The sequence below is a fragment of the Rhodamnia argentea genome, chromosome 5, assembly GCF_020921035.1.
Source record: "Rhodamnia argentea isolate NSW1041297 chromosome 5, ASM2092103v1, whole genome shotgun sequence".
NCBI classification, from domain to species: domain Eukaryota; kingdom Viridiplantae; phylum Streptophyta; class Magnoliopsida; order Myrtales; family Myrtaceae; genus Rhodamnia; species Rhodamnia argentea.
The window spans coordinates 13800309-13818739 of NC_063154.1; the positions used below are offsets into that span (position 1 = coordinate 13800309).

An 18431-nucleotide genomic window follows, 5' to 3' on the forward strand; every position below is an offset into this window, starting at 1 on the left:
GCACGTTTAGTAGATTAGGAAGGTCGACTTATGAAAAATAAGATAGTCCAGATACAACTCGAATGTTGTTTTTTCTCCGTCTTTACTCTAGGAAGCATGTACACTTTTCGGGGCTTCCACGTCCGTGTCGGACACGTGTCAGTGACGGGTGTTGAACACACACTTCGCCACGTTGCTGACACATGATCAATAGATGTGAGACATCCGACATGTGATTAGTGCTTTGAAACAATTAATGATATTAATAAATAGTGGATTAATATTTTTAGTGTAAATAATTTTTTTTATTATTTATTTAGTTTTAACTTTGAATCAAATTAATTTGATAGAAATAACCATAAAAATGATCATTTATCATATAACGAATCTCTTTAAGAGATCTCGTTAAAGAGATCTCTTACCTTTAATATATTCATTTAATATTGTCATGCGCCCCATTTGACGAGATCTCTTGCTTTTAAGCACCCATAAAGCTAGATCCTATTTCGTGGGAAGCTATAAAGCTATTCCATGGATTCCCTTTCCCTTTCTTTCCTCTTTTCTCTTGAAAGCGAGTGCCGACCCAAGGGGCGCCAAGAGACATGGCTAACATTCGCACGGACCGAGAATTTTAGGAAAAAAAACGTTTGTTCATATTCCATGCTGATCAAGCAATTTTGTCGTTTAGCTGTAACGGTCCACACGTAAAAAAAATATATATATCGAAAAGGGAATGATAAGAAAAATATGACAAAAATAATAAAAGAATAATAAGAAAAAGGATAAACTAAACTCCACGTCCACCCATCACTCCCATTATCTCTTCCATCAATTCTCAATAGCGTGAAATATTTCTTGTGATTTTAAGGTCCCGAGGTATCTTTGCGATGTGCCTTTCGGAATAGCTTTTGGTTTATAATTGAATAATTTCTTCTTCTTCTTCTTCTTTTGTGAAAATTGATAATTAAATACTAAAACGCCAAGATTCGATTGTACTATCCGTTCGCTTTGACTTGCGCAACATAATCATAGACACTAACCAAAATGTCCTACACTTAATAGTAATTCCCGACCTCTTTATTCCGGTTGTCGCTCGTGCCGTGTTGTGCCCCCGAAAAGCATTGCGATCGCGACTATAGAAGCCAGCAACATCCATGCAACTTCGACCCCCCCACCACCCAAAAAAAAAAGAAGAAGCCATCCATGCAACTGATAGCTTGTCTCCGGCAAACCGCTATGATCTCATTAAGAAAGCCTTTGATGGTGATTTAATCGGTGAATATTTTTGTGAACGAAAATGATGAAGGGTATTTATTTCTAAATCGCTTGTTAAAGTCTTATTAAACGTGTTTTTGATATATATATATTTTTATTCGAAATAAGTTTAACTTATTAAAACTCGCATTTCTTTCGTTCTCAAGGCGTCTTGAAAAACATTGTTTCTATTTCTAGTTAATTTGACCGCAGGTCCTATGAACACTCGTTAACAAAGACCGATTTTCAAATCCGAACCCAGTTAACTAAACAAATTACTAAATTGCCCCTACTTTTTTGAAATCATTTAATCAAGCCATTCAGTCCGGCAATTATATCCTTCAGTCGGCTTAAATTAATTTAAAAGGGAGAGAGAGAGAGAGAGAGAGAAGGGTTTGGGAAGTCATCTATAAAACTCATCTTAGATTTCGGACGGGCTTGGGTTATTGTTGGGGAGAAGTGGACTTGGGTTTGGTCATGTTCAGCGGTCTCATACCCGGCCCGTTTCCATTCTTCTCATAAAACGGTCGGTACGATCCGGGTCAAATTCGGGTTTCGGGAATTCGGCCCGCCCGCGACATTTCACGGTAAACCCATATCAACACATTCCTAAAGCCCAACAACACCAATGCCCCGTAGCTTCTGAAAATTCATTGGGGACGTACGGTGCGCATAGCAAAGCAGTCTCCCTCTCTCTCTCTACCCTCCTCTTGTTTCTCCGATTGATCTCGCAAGCCACGAGCTTTCGTTCTCCGAGCACGGGCATTTCCAATGGCGCCGCCCCCAGGACCTTACTCCGGAACCAGCACTCTCGCTTTGGTAAGCCGAATTCGCCTTCCTTTGGTTTGAGGTTAATTTCTCTGTGAATGCGATAGGAGAAGGGAAAGGGACATGGGAGAGAAAAACGAGAAAGTGATCTACGCTTTGATTGATTTGGGCTGTTTGTATTTGATGGGGCCGATGGATAGGTGGCTCGTGTTTCGGCCTTTTCTTTCGGAGTCGTCTATGGGAGCGTCAAGTTGAAGTATCTCAAGGTATGGAAGAACTTGACTCTGCTGTTCATTTTTTAGTATAAAGTCATAATTTTTAGTTATAATGATTGATGGGTTTGTGGGTCAGTGTTCTCATGGGTGTTTAGGAAGCACAAGAGTAGCTTGTGGAAATGACTGTTAGTGTAGATTTTCTGGAATTTGTTCTCCTTTAGTGAGGTAGTGGATTTTAATTGAAGGATTCTTGTTTATATTGCTTCAATATTTATTCAGGAAGTAATTGCACAACCAAAATATGAGCTTAACATTACCTCATTGCGCGCGTAAATGACCTGTGGCATGATCTACACGGCTGTGCTCGCGATCCCATGCTTTGATTTTCATTTTTTGCCTGAGAACTTCTTGCTTGCAGAGCGAAGTCCTCATTGAATGTTCAGGCTGTTCTGGCACGTAATTTGTGGTTTCTGGAAAGTCATTTATGTCATAGTAGATGTGCTTCACATTTTACAAGTTTCCTATAGCTTCAAAATGGAACTCCTCTCTCTCATGAAGGGATAAAAAATGGAATATTGTAGTTTTGCGTTTTTCTAGAACTTTTGCTTTGCCTTTTTTCGTCTTTGTTTTCTTTCCTTCGCCTACCATCTATATGGCTCCACCACAAGCTCAAAACACGACTACCAGCAAGCTACTGGGCGATGAAGGACACCTGAGACACTTTGGATGGTGGTTGAATAACTAATACCACACCCCAATTAACCTATTTCTGTCTATCGTTACATTTTGAAAATCTAGCACTTGTGAGCCACCATTTAGGTCAAATGAGAGTGTGCTTAACTTTTGAGGCAAGAAAAGATAAGGAAGGAAACTAAGCATGGCATAGTCTTTGAAGAATTAAACGAGAGAAGTAGCAGTGAAGGAACACTTACTTTTCGCTGTGATAAATGTTCACATTAACACTATCCAAAGGCTTAAAGCCAAAACTCTTGGCCGAGCATCCTAAAGTCCAGCTAATTCCAGTTCATAGGCGCAAGGTGAAAGAAAATTTCTCTGTGATTTCACCCTTCATGTAGAAATTTACAATTTTCTTCCTGTTTTTCTTTGCTCAAATTCTTTTGGTGTTCTTGGTGCTTGTCTTTTGGAGATAAATTTCTTTTCTGAAAATGGTGGAAATTGCGTTGGTGGTGCCAACAATGTAGAAATGGTGGTGGGTGATGCAGAAGATGGCATGCTGGGATCATTCTTTTCCTTAATTTTCTGATCTTCTCTTTCTGGTGAAGAAAGTACTTTCATAAGGATGAATGGAGAATTTTCCAGTAAGATAAATTGCTGGAGATAGTTCATTGAGCCAAACTTTATAAAGTTTTGGGAGTTAATGATTGAATGTACTTTGTAAAATAGTTTGAGAACTTGGACTATACTTTTCTCATTTTACTTTGTGGTTTGAAAAATGCCAGACCTCTTAGTTAATTGCTAAAGTTTAAGTTTCAGGACAATATTGTTATTACGAAAGCAGAATCAGATCCCCACAATGTCCTGGTTACATTTTCTATATCGTGATGTTGTTCCTTGTGGATGTAAGTCTCAAAACTATCCGATTTTGAATGTAGAAGTAGCTTTTGTATGCAAGGGACACCATTTCTTTGGCTCTGTTCCTTTGAAGGGCAGGTACTGTTGTTTAACTAGAACTGGCGTTGGTGTTGAAGTAAGTGAAAGGGTAATCATGACGTATAACTAAATTGGCCTATGACATAAAGGACAAATGAAAAATGCTTTTCGCATGTGGTGCTTGACCTTTGCTGTGCTCAACCTCGTATCATGGTTTCCGTTAGGTTTCAAGTTTCAGTATAACAGGGAAGAATTTATCAGGAGGCAAAACCTCACCCGTTTTTTAATGTCATGTAAAACATATGAATGACCAAGAAGACCCTGTAGAATTTTTAAATCTAGAGAGTGTTGCTCATCGTTGAAGTGTTTCCCTCAGACATTCTAGTACCCTCTCCTATGATGTAAGCATCTGTTTTGGTAACTAAACCTTTTGTTGTGCTTCCAGGCGAAGGCCAAGTCCCAAAGGAAAGCCGAGGCCAAGGCTCATCATTGACTGTTACAGCTCCTTGTGATTGGAATTCTCAATTGCTAGAATTAGGGATTGAATAATCCGCTGGTAGATTTTACCGTGAGCATTTGCAGCGTCTCCCACTGTCTACATGTTTCGTGAAATTTACTTAAATCTTGGTTTGGCTACTGTCATGGCATTCCACCTTTCACGGCTTACCAAATTGTCCGGATGGACATATTTGTCCTTTCCCTTGGAAAATAATTGCTTTTGCCATAGAAATTTTGGGAGTTGGGAGAAGTTGTTTCCCGCTTAGAATGGTGGGAGAATTTGCATACTTTGTTTGCATTAGTTGCGAAGTATCGGTTCATATTGCCTGCGTGCCCTGCATTTTTATCTTACGGCGCATGGCTTGTGCACAAATTCCTAAGCCCATTTTCTGGCACCTTAATGCAAGATATTGTCACAGTGAGACGATCTACAAGATTAGTTTTTCGTGGGCTGATAATTCTACCAGAGGCCCTGGCACTTTTGCTCGTAAGCCAACATCACACTTGTATTCTTCTTTTACTCAAAATGGTCCTTGTATTTTCAAAAATGTGTTGCCGCCCCTCTATCAAGATCTCCCACAGGAGTGCCGAGGAGGACGTCTGAGCACTGAGTTGGACAAATCGAGAACGTGTGTTACATACCCGTTGCCACGCATTGCTACTGTACTAATGTGAGTTACGTGGTGCAAACCACTTCAGGAAAGTAAGAGCACAAGCGAGAAACGGCAGCCATTGCCTGAGCCCTCAATCACCTCCTGCAGCTGCATTCCTTAGGCGGCCACTGTGAGGTGGTTTTCGTGCTCTTAGATCTCATATTCGAGAGCCACCTGTGGATGTGTATATGTTTGTGAGAGTGCACGTGCTCGTGACCATTGTGCTGTGGTCGCCATTGCTTTGTGTCCGGCTGTGGCCTTGGTCGCCCCGTAGGATTTGCTTGCACTTTGAATCAGGTCCATGTGTGTGCACAGGGTGATGCTTTTTTACTTGGATGAAAAACAATTGCAGGCGGGTAAAGGGAAACCCGATTCAGATTGTGGGCGAAGAGCAAGAGGATCCACAGATGAAAATGAGTGAGGGAATTCTTAGAGCGTGTGATTGGGTTGATGTGTGGGCTTGAAGTGGAGAGATGCTGCCATGGCCGCTCACAAGGTCTGGTGCTTCATATCTATCTAGGCCGCGAGTGTTGTGACCTGACCACATCTGATGGCCCAGAGAGAGAGAGAGAGACAGCGCGCGCCATCCAAGCACTGTAGCAGTATCCCTTTCGTTGTTAATTAGATGAATATACACACTGAACATTTATGCCCAAAAGAGATTTGCTCGATCCTCTTGTAATTTGAACTTGCGCTTGAAAGAAGCTTAAAAGCCAATCGATCAAAAGGGGACTAATGACCCAGATCAAAACAAAAGGCGTATATCCCAATGCTTCAATATAATTTGGTTTCTCCTCACCACATAAAACGATTGGTTATACATGAATTGAATTTTCAGTACAGGCCATTCTCAACGGGTGGGATTCAAATCAGGTTCTTGCCTTCTTTAAGGTTGCTATCCGCTCCTCAGAGGTTAGGGCAACATGCTCAGACACATAAAGTACAAGCTTAATATAGCTTGCCATGGCGTGTGGTCAGCGAATGCTAGGACAAAACTGTGAGGGCTGCACGGAAGATCAGCAGGATATATTTCAAGTCCAGATGATGTTATAAAACCTCCTTTCCTGCACAAGGAGCTGTTACTGTTACCGCCTTAAACCTGCATGAAGAGAGACTGACTTTTCGGTTATCGTCATTCTGGAAATAATATTGTAGCATCACTGAAAGAACAACTTGAAATGTAAAACCCAACAAGAGCATGCATATGATGCTTTAGTGAATGTATGTATCCCAGGACAAGTATACACTTGCAAATGCGTCGAAAGATGTCAAAAACCGCCGTTTTCTTAGTAAGATGCTTGAGATTTACCAATTACGACAAAATGAACACGCTAACAAGTGTTCTGTGACCTGGACTGCATGCTATGCAGACAGGCTCGACAGAAGGATTCAGCTTGTTTATTGGCTTTGGCATTGAACTAGAGAATCAAATGGCCAATAATTTCTTTCCTATTTCAGGCTGGCAAAAGAAGATGGACACATCAATATTAGCTGAAGATTCATGATTCCAAATGGGCAGTGTTGAGTAGAGTGGCAAATAATTTAGATACGCACATTGGCTATTCCTTCAGTACTCATTTAAAAGATCAATGAGAAAAAGCAAAGTAGGGTAAACGAGTGAATTTTCAAACCTTTCTTTTCATTTTACAGCAAGTTCCCTTGAAAGCCAGACGGCCAATACAATCGAAAAAAGAGACTTTCTTCGTTACTGGACCTTAATCGAAAGAAACAGGAGCTTACAAAAGCCAAAGAAATGAAATGACTCGACTAAGACTAAAAGGTTTGACCTGCTTGCCCCAGAACCTGCTTTTTAACTTGCTTAAGGGACAAGGACTTACACTCTATCTCAAACCCCAAGGCTCTCTCTCTTCCTTCCTTTACCAAGAATATCTAAACCTGAGAGTTACCGCTCTCCGCGTGCAGGAGGATTTTATTCAAACCTTTGAAACTATATATCTTATGGAAGTATGGTACATAAATAACTTGTTCCAACAAGATCTAGAATATGGCTAAGCTGCAACCTACAATACGATGGCCATTGTATTTTGTTATTGAACAGGAGAAAAAGAATTCTCTGCCCTATAAAGACAACTCCAAACTAACCAGTGAAGCCGCAGTATGCCCAGTCCATCAACATAGTGCCGCTGATATGCAGAGTTAGACCTACTCCACATAAATAATGTCTCCATCGGGGTCGTTGCCTTCCCAATCTCCATCATCTTGAGGATCATCCGATGCCTCAACTCGCTCTTCATCCTGACCTTTTGCTGTCTTTTTCTCCGCCTTTAATTTATCTAGTATAGCGATAACCTGAAAAAAAATAATAATTAAATGGACTGTTAAAAATTTGAAAGCAGATGTATGGAAATTGAACTTCATCTGGGAATTTGTCAGATGATATTATTCAAGAAAATATATAACAGGAGAATGACAGAATACTGAGATCACCATAGATAAGGCAGTTGAGAAGAAACTATACTATTTTCTCTGCTGCCTCGAAACACTGTGTCACAAAATAAATCAAAAGAAGTTTCTGAAATTCCAAGATCCCCCACATCTTGTCTATCAGAAGACATTTCAAGAGAACCGTCAGAAGGCAGTGTAATCTTGCTGAGAAAGCACCTACTATATACATAAATTAAGGCTTAAGTTGACAATCTGGGAGCGGTAATTGTAACAGTAGATCATGTTCTAAATAAATAAATATTGCAAAAATACAAGAGGGCTTCTGCTCGTTTTAATGTCTTTACACATCGAAACAATTAATAAGAAGCTCGATTGTAGATAATTGAAGCTTCCGATAGAAATGAATAAAGAGCTTACATAAGTAAAACCTGCATTCCACCAACCAAGAAGAACATAGACCCATTGTAAATAAGGCAATTCTTACCCTGCTTCCCCTTTCTAGAGATTCATCTTCTATGAAACGTATTTCAGGAGTGAGACGTAACTTCATACGTCTTCCCAGCTCACTACGAACATATTTAGCTTTTGATTTCAACCCAGCAATTGCAATCTCTCTTCCTCTTTCGTCACCAAAGACTGATACATACACTTTAACCACCTGTATGAGTCAGGCAACAAAGGGAAGAATTCAGAGGCTTCCAGATCTTATTTGTATTAAGAAATGGAGACATGAGTAGTACAATGACGTAAACCTAACAACAACGTTAACTCTCTAAAAATTAAGCCAAATTTTCACCTTGCATGTGTGGCAGCCGGAGTTCTGATGAAAACCCCGCCCATAGAATATAATTAGAAGAACAATAGTGGAAAGATGAGATCAAGTACAGTGCCCTCATGTAACTCATGACATACACATAAGTATAGTATGCACAAGATGCATTATATACATCGTCTAAGATAGTATAAGCTATCTTCAATGAAACGATGGAAATTCAAAGAACAGGCTCATCTGATTGATCCACTAGGATAGGTCAACAGATACACAAAACCGTGCAAAGAAAATCTTTTGAAGCGGGTTAAAATGAAGGCCAACAACGCATTTGCAGAGTTAGATGCAACATAGGCGATCAATCTAGGCCTAAACATCAAGAACGCAAATTAGCTCTCCAGTCAAGTCTGCAGATATCTTCATTGCCAATACTATGCAGCATTTTACAGAATTAGACCGACAATCAGACAATTCAAGTACAAAAACAAGCTTGCATTACGAACCAAGTCGCGCTATCCTATAACAACAAAAGACTGCAGGGGAAGACAACCCACTAGCCAGCTTATCTTTCGATATTCCAATCCTCCAAGGTGCACCAACCGGCCAAAAAAGAACCAAAAGACAAATGATTACTAGCTATTGTAGAACTCTGACTCATCCAGCTTAAACGATAAAGGCAGGAGCAGAGTCCAAAGGACAATCCACCAACTCAGTTCGTTGCAAAAGAAGATTGAGGTGGAGAACAAACCAGGCACTGCTATTTCCGCCTCTGTATGCTACTAATCGCAAGCCCTATACTCCATCTTTGCAAAGCATTTAGATATAATTGCTAGAAAAATCACCTCTGAAACTGATTCCATTGCTACATACTGATGAACAGCCTATAGACCCCTCTGGAAGGGTCAAAACATCAATCATTTGGCAAATCTCAGGAACGCTAATTCTCTACTTCGTTTTATTACAGGACAATAACTAATATAAGCAGATGATCAGGGCTTATTGCAGCTAAAAATCAACTAGGCATTCAAAAATTAAAGCGTATTCCACCCACAAATTCACCTGCAAATCGGAAGAGACCTCGACGTCGCTGATGGTAGTGAGCGACGACAGGTAGCGATCAGCTCCCAGCGCGGCCTCGGGCAGAATCGCGTACTGCAACACCTTGTCCGTGAGCAACATGTCGGAGAGCTCCCTCCTTATCTGCTTCGCCACCATCTTCACCCTCCTCGGGTTCGCCATGCACTTCACCGCCGCAGCCGCCCTCGCGCCCGCGGCGGCCGGGAAGGCGAGCGGACGAGGTTCGCCAAGCGGTTTGGCGAAGCGGACGTGCGAAGGAGACGTCGCGCCGAGGGGAGAGACGGCCAGCGGGAGAGGATGTCTGATGGACGGCGCATTGTGGAGGATGAGGCTTGGCATCGCTGGTGGCCAGTCGCAAGTGGACGATGATTGTTGAGGATTGATTATGACGATGACGAAGAAGGTCATTTTAGATATTTCCATATCGTCTAGAATTAATTTGACTGTTTATCAATTGGCAACCACAATTGAACCGGTTAAAAAATTCAGGGACTACATTATATATTATGTTAAAGTTTAAGGATCAAATTAAAATTTTTAAAAATTTAGGGACGAATGCACACGTTAAATTAAAATTTAGAGACCATTTATGCCATTATCTCGTATTTTAACGTGCCTTTAAATGACATAATCAAAGTATTGTTCTTCCTCTTTATTTCATTTTCCTTGTTTTTCCCATGAAGTCCATCCTCACTCAAATTCTCATTCCGTGAATCGGAGAACATTGGACAAAAAAAAAAAAAACAGAAATTCAAGTACATTTTTCATATTTGTGTGTGAGATTGCTTTTTAATTATTCGATCAATTAAAGCCATATCGCAATTTTAAAGGTATTTTAGTGAGGATAAAAATTACTTACCCGGAACTTTTAGGTAAATTAATAAACACGATAGTAAAGTGGTATATAATTACAATAAAAATGTCAAAAGCACGTGAAATTGCAGCTTAGCGATGCTCCAAATCATTAATTATTATCCAGATGCAAGTGCTTTTAATGTATTCCCAATTCAAGGTGGAAGAGAGACGCGAGGTAGATAAATTTCACATGAAAGAGGGTTTTTTTTTTTGGTGACCCAGGGAACCCCGCACGGCCGGCAGCCGGGGGATAAACCCTAGGGGCAACACGTGTTAGCCACCACACACGTGCCACCGGTTAAGTAATTTCGCATGAAAGAGTTCGTATATTACTCCTCCACTTTCTTTTTGACAAAGAGAAAACACCCAGAAAATATCAACACTTAGCTCTCACAATTTCTTAATGTTGCAAAAAAACATATTTTAGGTATTTGACAGAAAAAAATAAAAAAGCAGAGAAAAAAAAACCTTTGTATGTACGATGATAAATCTCTAAATCCGATTTTCTCTAATTTGAAATAATTGACAAACTGAGATATACGATGATTTTTGGTATAAATATATGGAATTTGCATTTACAAACCTTTGTAAATCTATCTATGAAAGGCAATGAACAGAACTATTTTATAAAATAATTGCATTATCTAATATTTTCCGGCTTTAGCAGGAAAGTCGGTGAGTAGCTTTAAAATTAGAAAATTCAAGGTATACTTTGACAATTTTTCTTGAGCTTATGCACCTTTTTTTTTCCAATCAAATCCTTAAAATTTTAATTTCTCTTACTTAAGTTTTTGGTTTCGCATAACCCTTTTACTGAAATCTGCCGGATTCCAAAGCTGAACAATTAAAACTGACATATCTATCGGAACTAACAAAAGTCCAGTATCGATGTTCCTATCAAGAAATCTCACTAATCAAGGTCTAGTTGCGGTATAGACAATATTCGCGTAAAACAGCTCGTTTCACGTGATACAAAAATAAATACAAGCGTATATCCCAAACTGATTTATTTAATTCTTAAAATAAGTTGTTTTGATATCTTACACTAAAAAAAAAATCCTAGTTTTGTAATTTAGAATCACTCTACAAAATGTAATTCATCAATATTTACATTTTGGGCATTATTTTCGTTGACAGTTACTCCATGTGAGAAAAGGGTAAATGTGTTCCTCGTGTCCCATGTATGGATGGATAATAAATAATCAGAAAAATTCTAAATAAGGGTCAGAAGTACACTCATTTTCTCAAATAAGGGCCTGAAGTGGATCTTATTTCAAATAAGGGCATGAAGTGCTTATATTGTTTCAAAAAAGGGCATAACCAAATGACATTTTTGTCATTTACTTTTTATTTGCTATTTGTTTTGTTTTTTTACTTTTATTTTCTTTCTTTGTCTTCTTCCCTCCTCTCCCCATCTCCCTCACCAGTCACCACCGTCGTCTCCATTGCACCTACAAGTCTGCCCGCATCCCCCTCCCTCCGGCGCCACCGCTGGCCACCACATCCCTAGGAACGAGCCCGCCTCCTCGAGTGTGTCGCCCCTCACTGTCTAGTCCATTGCACCGGCCGGGGGCAACCTTCTTCGCCGCGGATATCAGCAGCGACCCCTAGATATTGGCAGAGAACTCCTGTCGCGACCTAAAATTAGGAAATTACAGGTTAATGGATTATTTGGTTATATTCGACTAACCTAATGTGAACTCTCCCAAACCCTACCAAATTGCAACTTAGGTTCAATTTCATACAAAGATTTATCTTGGAGTTGCCTCTAATCATTTTACGGTAGGTTGATTAGAAACATAAATAAAATGGTGAGAGAACTATTTTATTTCTACGAACTATAGATTATGAGTTCGGGGATTTGGTTACATTAATTTTTCAATTAATGTCCTTTCGGTACCAATTTTCATGTAGATCCTTTGATGGGTGATTTGAGTTAATTTTTTAGGGTTTTCTCTTTATTAAATGCAATGCTAATGTAAATTAACTATATGACAAGTGAAATGCAAAGACATAAAAGAATGACATGGCAATTACGACATGATATGAAGTATGCATGAATGACGTGACATGATGACATGACATAATGACATGGCGAATATGAATGACATGGAAAATATGACATGCAATTATATAATATGCAATGCGAATGATATATTTGGTATTTTTTATGCATTTTCGGATTTATGAAAAATTGAGGTAAAAAGCTATCCTAAAGTGAAATAACATCCAATTTGATTTAAGAAATTGATTTCCCGAAGTCTTAAATTTTATTAGATGTTATTTTATATGCAAAAGATATGAGAAAACATGATTTAACTTAAGAAAATGTGACATCTTTTTTGAGATTTTTTATGAATTTAATTAAACCATGAAAATAATGAAATATGAACAAAAGTAAACAATGTTGCCCATAAAAAAACCTTTAAATCCAAATTCCGATTTTTATTCACAACATTCCCCTATATTGGGGCTAGCAAATGAATATATTATAGAATTGCCGTCGTCTCTATATACATAGGATAAACCTTGAAATTCGATTTAGGAATTAGCAATCCACTCATCGAAATCGAGGATTTAATGTCTAATTCACATGTACGGGCACGGTCGTACTTTGAGATCAAAGTCATATGTTGCTTTTAATGTACGTTTTTTGAGGGACAAGGCACAATTAGGGAGCATGTGTTATGGACAATATTGTTTACTAAAGTTCAAACTTTATAACATAGAATAAATAGTAAACAATATGCAATAAATAAACATGCTAAACATAGAAGTAAAAAAAAATAAAAATCAATCAAGGCCACATGAATTTCGAAAGTCCCTAGGGATTACCATTTTTTTTTAAAAGGGCATATGGCCTTATCCGCAAAGGATATTCATATATTTTAAAATAGGAATGATTATCTCTTGAGATTTTCAGAATAATTAATATAATTCCCAAAGTTTAAAAGATATGTTCAGAGATTCCAAAGCTTATCCAGTATCTTTAGATCCAATTCAACTATGAGATAATTTGAATATTTCAAATAAATTCTTAATCACTTGGGTTAAGATTAAGATCTCAAATTTATTCAACCCACAAGATATCTTAAATACGTGACAAGATAGGCATCATATCCAAAGAATCTACTCAAAATATTCCAAACAAGTCCTGATTAGGCAACAAGATTCCTCATCCAAAAATATGCATATTATCTCCATGAGTGTTCTAAGTTCGAAAATCACCTCACTAGGTAACCAATGTTTATCCGAAGATCTCTTCACATATTGAATATTCAAAATCATGCAACTAATTTTTCAGAATATTACGGGATAATGTAGTTACTAATTTGAACTTGAGGCCAAACTTGAGCACCAAACAACCGCACTCGGACCAAACGGTGGGGAGCTTGTGCACACGCCTGGGGGACTCGGCCAAGAGGGATTTGCAGCAAGCAATTTGGATTTAAATCGGCACAAAACAGCAAGTATTTTGTGCTAAGAAAATGTGATAATCGCTCCAGAACCACAAGCAAAACCTGCGCGTGACAAGTAGTGAAAATCGTACGAAAAAAGTGCAGTCTTTTGACCTTGAACAGCAGCTAGTTTGCACTTTAATCAGCACAAAACGATGAGGAAATCGTTCCAAAAAGGCCAAGGGAACGCCACTAAACAGCGAACTAAAACCTGCACCTTAAAAGTTGCTGAAAAAAGGTCCAAAACGGGGCTGTTTAGGACCCCAAACAGCAACAAGACACCACTGGACAGCAGCTAATTCCGCACCAAACAACAGGGTATTGGATACCGAACAGCGGAGGAGACGTGGCCACAAGCCAGTTTGGGCCCGGAACCAGCCTGTTGACCGGGACTGGTGGTTCTGAACCATTTTTCCCCTTTTATTTTTTTCTCACAATTCTCAATTCTTTCAAATTTTCTCAATCCGCTCAATTCCGGTTCAATTCTGTTAATTTTCTGAATCGGCTTCCGCTCAATTTTCTGACAAAAATGGCAAGTAAAAGCGGAGTTGGTGACAGGGGAAAGAGCCCGATGCTGATGGGGATGAGGAAATCCGATTATCCTCAACTTCATGATCAATATAATCCTCGTGAGTTTACATGTTAGGTAGACGATGATGATAATATTAACTATGTTTTCAACGCTGAGCACGTCCCAATACAAGAAATTTTTCATCCTCCTACCGGCGTCGAAGAAACGTCGGCCGCAAAGGAGCCGAAACTGCAGGCTCGGGAGAGTACATCCAACTTATGGCAACACTTCGACAAGGTATATATAAGCGGAGACAAGTACAAGATAAACTGTAAATATTGTACGAAATCATACAATTTTATTAAAGGAGACGTCTATTGAACATACCATCGACATCCGACGCAAAAACATGCAACGCAAGCGGAGATCGATACCAGGCAACAACAAATTTCTGAGTACGCCAATCCTAACACTTCTCCTTTATTTCGTTATCTTGATGAACTTTATAAAGAAATATTAGCTCAATATATTGTCATTGAACATTTACCTTTTACTACTTGTGAAAATTTTGATTTGAATTTTTTGATCAACACAGCATGTACTCCGCAAACAAAACCTGTTCCGAGAACTACTCTTAAACATGAATTTTTTAGGTATTATAAAAAACAAAAAAAGGCTTTGCAAAACTTTTTTACGGATTTCAATGGATGTGTGCATATAGGTAGCGACATTTGGAGTGATCCTTGGCAAATTCATTTTTATATGGATATCACATGTCATTGGATAGGTGACGATTGGAACATTCAAAAAAGAGTACTTGCATTTCGAGTGTTTGATGAAAGGTATACGCCAATAATATTTATAAAATAATTAGGCAAGTTTTAGGAGAATATAATTTGATTAATAAAACTTTTTTAGTTGGTTTTGATAATGCCGCGTCAAATACTGCTTCCATTCCCGATTTAGAAAATACTTGTAAACTCTCTTTTGGCGGATAATTTTTTCACATTAGATGCACTTGCTATGTTTTAAATTTATGTGTGCAAGATGGTTTACGGACTCTTGAAGCTTTTCTCACCCCAATAAAGAGAGCAATTAAATTTTTATGGAGTTGTCCCCAAGTTATGAAAGAATGGGGCAAATTTTGTAAATCACATGGACAAAAACCAAAAAGATTTTTAAAAGATGTTCCGACTTGTTGAAATTCTACCTACGAGTTGCTTCATCAATCTTTTGCTTATAAAGATTTATTATGTACGTTTATTTCAACTAATGTTTCCGAAATTACTTTACTCCTGCAAGATTGGGTTGTTAAAAAAAAAATTTAGACTTTTTGAAAGTTTTTAATGATGCAACTTATACTTTATATGGTGTTTATTATCCTACTACGCATTTATTTTTAATAGAGTGTGTTAAAATTGCTGGTATTTTTTGTAAATATGAGCAAGATGTTCAATTAGCTCTGACTATTATAGCAATGAAAGCAAAATGGCTGCATTATTATCCCCGCATTCCTCTTATTTATTTGGTTGCTATTGTTTTCGATCCACGTACTAAATTAGATGGTTTGTATGATTATCCGAATGATTATTATTATGATTGTTTACATTTGAATGAAAAAGTTGATATTAAAACTATACAAGTAGAGACTAAAAACGCTATAGTAGCATTATATAATGAATTTTATAGTAGATATGGTTTATGTGATAGTGGATCTTCCCAACCTAGTGCCTCATAAAAGGAGGAGAGTGATAGACTTAGTAGATGGTACAATCCGCTCATTAATAGACAAAAAAGATAAAAGGGAGCAATGGGTAATATTTTCGAATTACAAAATTATTTAACCATTGCTTTTGAGTTTTGTGATTCCGAATACAGCAAAGATTTTAAAATTCTGGAGTGATGGAAGACTCATTTAACCTAATTCTTAGTCCTCGCTCTCATCGCAAGATAGATGTTAGCAACCCCTTCTTCAATAGTTGCAGTTGAACAATCATTTAGCGTTGGAGGATTAATTTTAGACGACCGCCGTTCAAGATTAAATCCGAATGCTGTGAAGGCTCAAGCTTTTATCCATGATTGGACAAAGGCTACATTTTGACAACAAAAGCTGAATCGAGACGACGAATTCTTTAATGATGATAGTGGAGATACTACCGCCACGGGTATCACAACGGGTAGCGACGATTGACGATGAGGTAAGTTGGGATTATCAAAGGTAAAAGAATTACATGGATTTTGATTCTTCTATCCTCGAGAAGATATGTAGGCGCCTAATGATAATTCATTAAGTTCAAGCCCATTCCCTCTCCCCTTTTTCCCCCCAAATTTGATTACAATGTACAATTTGATTGTAATTGATAATTGATAATTTTTTTTTATTTTTTTATTTCATAATTTATTATTTAAAATTAAGTTTTAAATTCAAAACTTGAACCGGGCCTTGAACCGGCTTGGAACTGGAATCGCCCCTTCAAGGGCCGGTTTCGGTTCCATCATGGCCACGAACTGGAACCGCCGATTCATGAACCGGAATTGGCGATTCACAGCCCGTGGCCATGTCTATAGCGGAGGCTTCAAACCCCAGTTTTCAGCACAAAAGGGATGTTGGGACTTTGGTTTCGAAGTCCCATAAGAAGTTGAATAAGAAATGAGGGATGTAGAGTCCCACATTGAAAAAAGAGTAGATGAGAGATGAGTTTAAATAGTGAAAACTCACAAATGGGTTTGGGCAACAAGGGGCACACCACTTTTGTGGAAGGGAGAGGACCTACGCAAAGCTAGGTCGACCCATAGGCACGCGCCGCCGCCGCCTGCCGGCTCGGCTCGATTCAAGCTAGGACCGGGCCCGCACGTTCCATTATTTTATTTTATTTTATTTTTATTTTGTTCTATTCTTTTTTAAACCGAATGGATACAATTCGAACAGGCACTATTGAAATTTATAAACACTTCCTTCGTCCGAACAAATGTGTTTATTTGGAAATTTTTTCTTTGAACGAACATGTTTGTTCGAAAGAAGGCGTTTCGGTTTGTAATCCTTCGGTTTCGTGACTTTCATAACTCTTCATTCATTTGAAAGAGAACTGTTCGAATTAGTGACTCTTCGTTCTTAATCTCTTCTTTTGTGACTCTTCGCATCATTGTCTATAAATAAAGCATTGACCGTCGCATTAGAGACTATTGCCATTTTTACTTCATTATTCATCGTTTGTACGATTATTCTACGAACCGCATTCGAAGGTTTCCTCTGAAGAAGTACCAGTTTAGAGGAAAGGCGATCCGTTCTATCTTGGGAGGTAATTGTCCAATACCCTTGGGTACCGATTGAGGGGACAAATTTGTCTTAAGGACACAACGTCATTTCATTGGACTCGGATTATTCCCTCTATATTCAGACTACTCATTTGCGTTTGGTTTCAGGTTTGTCCATCAACGTTATTCTACATATATGAACACTTATAGGCCACTACAAGGGACACGGGACAGCAAGTAATCAATGGATGAACAGCAAGACATCAGGCTGCTAGGCGGACCGGAACGGCTGCTTGCTCGACGTCAGGGGTGCTGAATGGTGCTTGGAAGAGCGTCCGGCCAGCTGGTGATTATGGACGACCGGAGGACGATGCTGGATCAGCAAACTGGCGTCAATGGAGGTGCAGCAGGCTGAACCACCGAAGCTCTCTACCCCTCCCCTTTTCGTGTTTTTTGAGATTTTTTTGTGAATAGAAAAATTGCCCTCTGTGCAGAAAAATTGCCGACCCCCCAATTGGTGAAGCATTAATATGCTTATATAGTGTTATATTAGGTCAGATCACAGGGTCAAGCTTTAAAAAAGGGCTGTCCACTAGGTGAATTAGACCCAATGAGATCCTTGGGCCCTGTGGAATTAGGTCAGTCCTTGTATAACAAAGTTTGGCCGAATTCATCTTCTCATGCTTAATTTGGACCTCATTTTGAACAACGAATTTTAATAAACTGAGGCCTTTACCCAATGAGATTACCTTAGCATTCCTCTTTTATGCTAGCCTAACTTTTCAACGTGTTCTAGCCCAACTCGTGTGTCAATCTTAATTCTGCTTGTGCCGCGGTCCAATCAAAATGAAAATGAAATGCATGAATAAGAAAATTAAATATGCAATGCATGAAAATTAATTTTTGGTGAGAACTAAGGCTGCTTCTTATTTTATGCAAAAATGACTGATTTAAGGGAAATCAAAATTTATGTGTCAACAGCTCCTCATCTAGTGTTGTTTATGACATCATCTACATTTCAGCTTATGCATATATCACATGGTATAACTCAACAAATACACACATTAGTAGCCTTTGATTGTATTTGTTATCATCAAAACAAGATAGGAAAGTGTTCAACAA

At 38.6% G+C, this 18431-nt stretch overlaps 2 protein-coding genes across 5 annotated transcripts; one reads left to right on the top strand and one right to left on the bottom strand.

Annotated features, from left to right (window-relative positions):
* Positions 1 to 1869: 1869 nt before the first annotated feature.
* LOC115742020 lies at positions 1870 to 4647 on the top strand. Its single transcript, XM_030676090.2, has 3 exons — positions 1870 to 2052; positions 2202 to 2267; positions 4273 to 4647. The coding sequence occupies exons 1-3, from the start codon at positions 2005 to 2007 to the stop codon at positions 4318 to 4320; spliced, it is 162 nt and encodes a 53-aa protein (XP_030531950.1). The 5' UTR covers positions 1870 to 2004; the 3' UTR covers positions 4321 to 4647.
* A 1078-nt stretch (positions 4648 to 5725) lies between these two features.
* LOC115742019 (probable ribosome-binding factor A, chloroplastic) lies at positions 5726 to 9602 on the bottom strand. 4 transcript variants are annotated; one of them, XR_004015514.2, is made up of 4 exons: positions 9213 to 9602; positions 7869 to 8042; positions 7082 to 7288; positions 5726 to 6042 (listed from the first exon to the last, which is right to left on the bottom strand). XR_004015514.2 is itself a non-coding variant. In XM_048279004.1 (4 exons), exons 1-3 carry the CDS (start codon positions 9567 to 9569, stop codon positions 7142 to 7144), a joined length of 678 nt encoding a protein of 225 aa, XP_048134961.1. In that variant the 5' UTR covers positions 9570 to 9602; the 3' UTR covers positions 5726 to 6077. The 4 variants fall into 4 exon arrangements, 2 of the variants coding, with proteins under 2 accessions (XP_048134961.1, XP_030531949.1); XR_004015513.2 differs by having other exon boundaries at positions 5726 to 6077; XM_048279004.1 differs by having other exon boundaries at positions 5726 to 6077; positions 7142 to 7288.
* Between the last annotated feature and the right edge of the window lie 8829 nt (positions 9603 to 18431).

What these genes read in the sequence shown, in the direction of transcription:
- LOC115742020 (XM_030676090.2), top strand. Translation starts at nt 2,005, where the DNA reads ATGGCGCCGCCCCCAGGACCTTACTCCGGAACCAGCACTCTCGCTTTG. An exon ending in GAACCAGCACTCTCGCTTTG is followed by an intron (nt 2,053 to 2,201) that starts GTAAGCCGAATT and finishes GCCGATGGATAG; the next exon opens with GTGGCTCGTGTTTCGGCCTT. An exon ending in TCAAGTTGAAGTATCTCAAG is followed by an intron (nt 2,268 to 4,272) that starts GTATGGAAGAAC and finishes TTGTGCTTCCAG; the next exon opens with GCGAAGGCCAAGTCCCAAAG.
- LOC115742019 (XM_048279004.1), bottom strand. Translation starts at nt 9,569, where the DNA reads ATGCCAAGCCTCATCCTCCACAATGCGCCGTCCATCAGACATCCTCTC. An exon ending in AGGTCTCTTCCGATTTGCAG is followed by an intron (nt 8,043 to 9,212) that starts GTGAATTTGTGG and finishes TGACTCATACAG; the next exon opens with GTGGTTAAAGTGTATGTATC. An exon ending in CTCTAGAAAGGGGAAGCAGG is followed by an intron (nt 7,289 to 7,868) that starts GTAAGAATTGCC and finishes ATTTTTTTTCAG; the next exon opens with GTTATCGCTATACTAGATAA.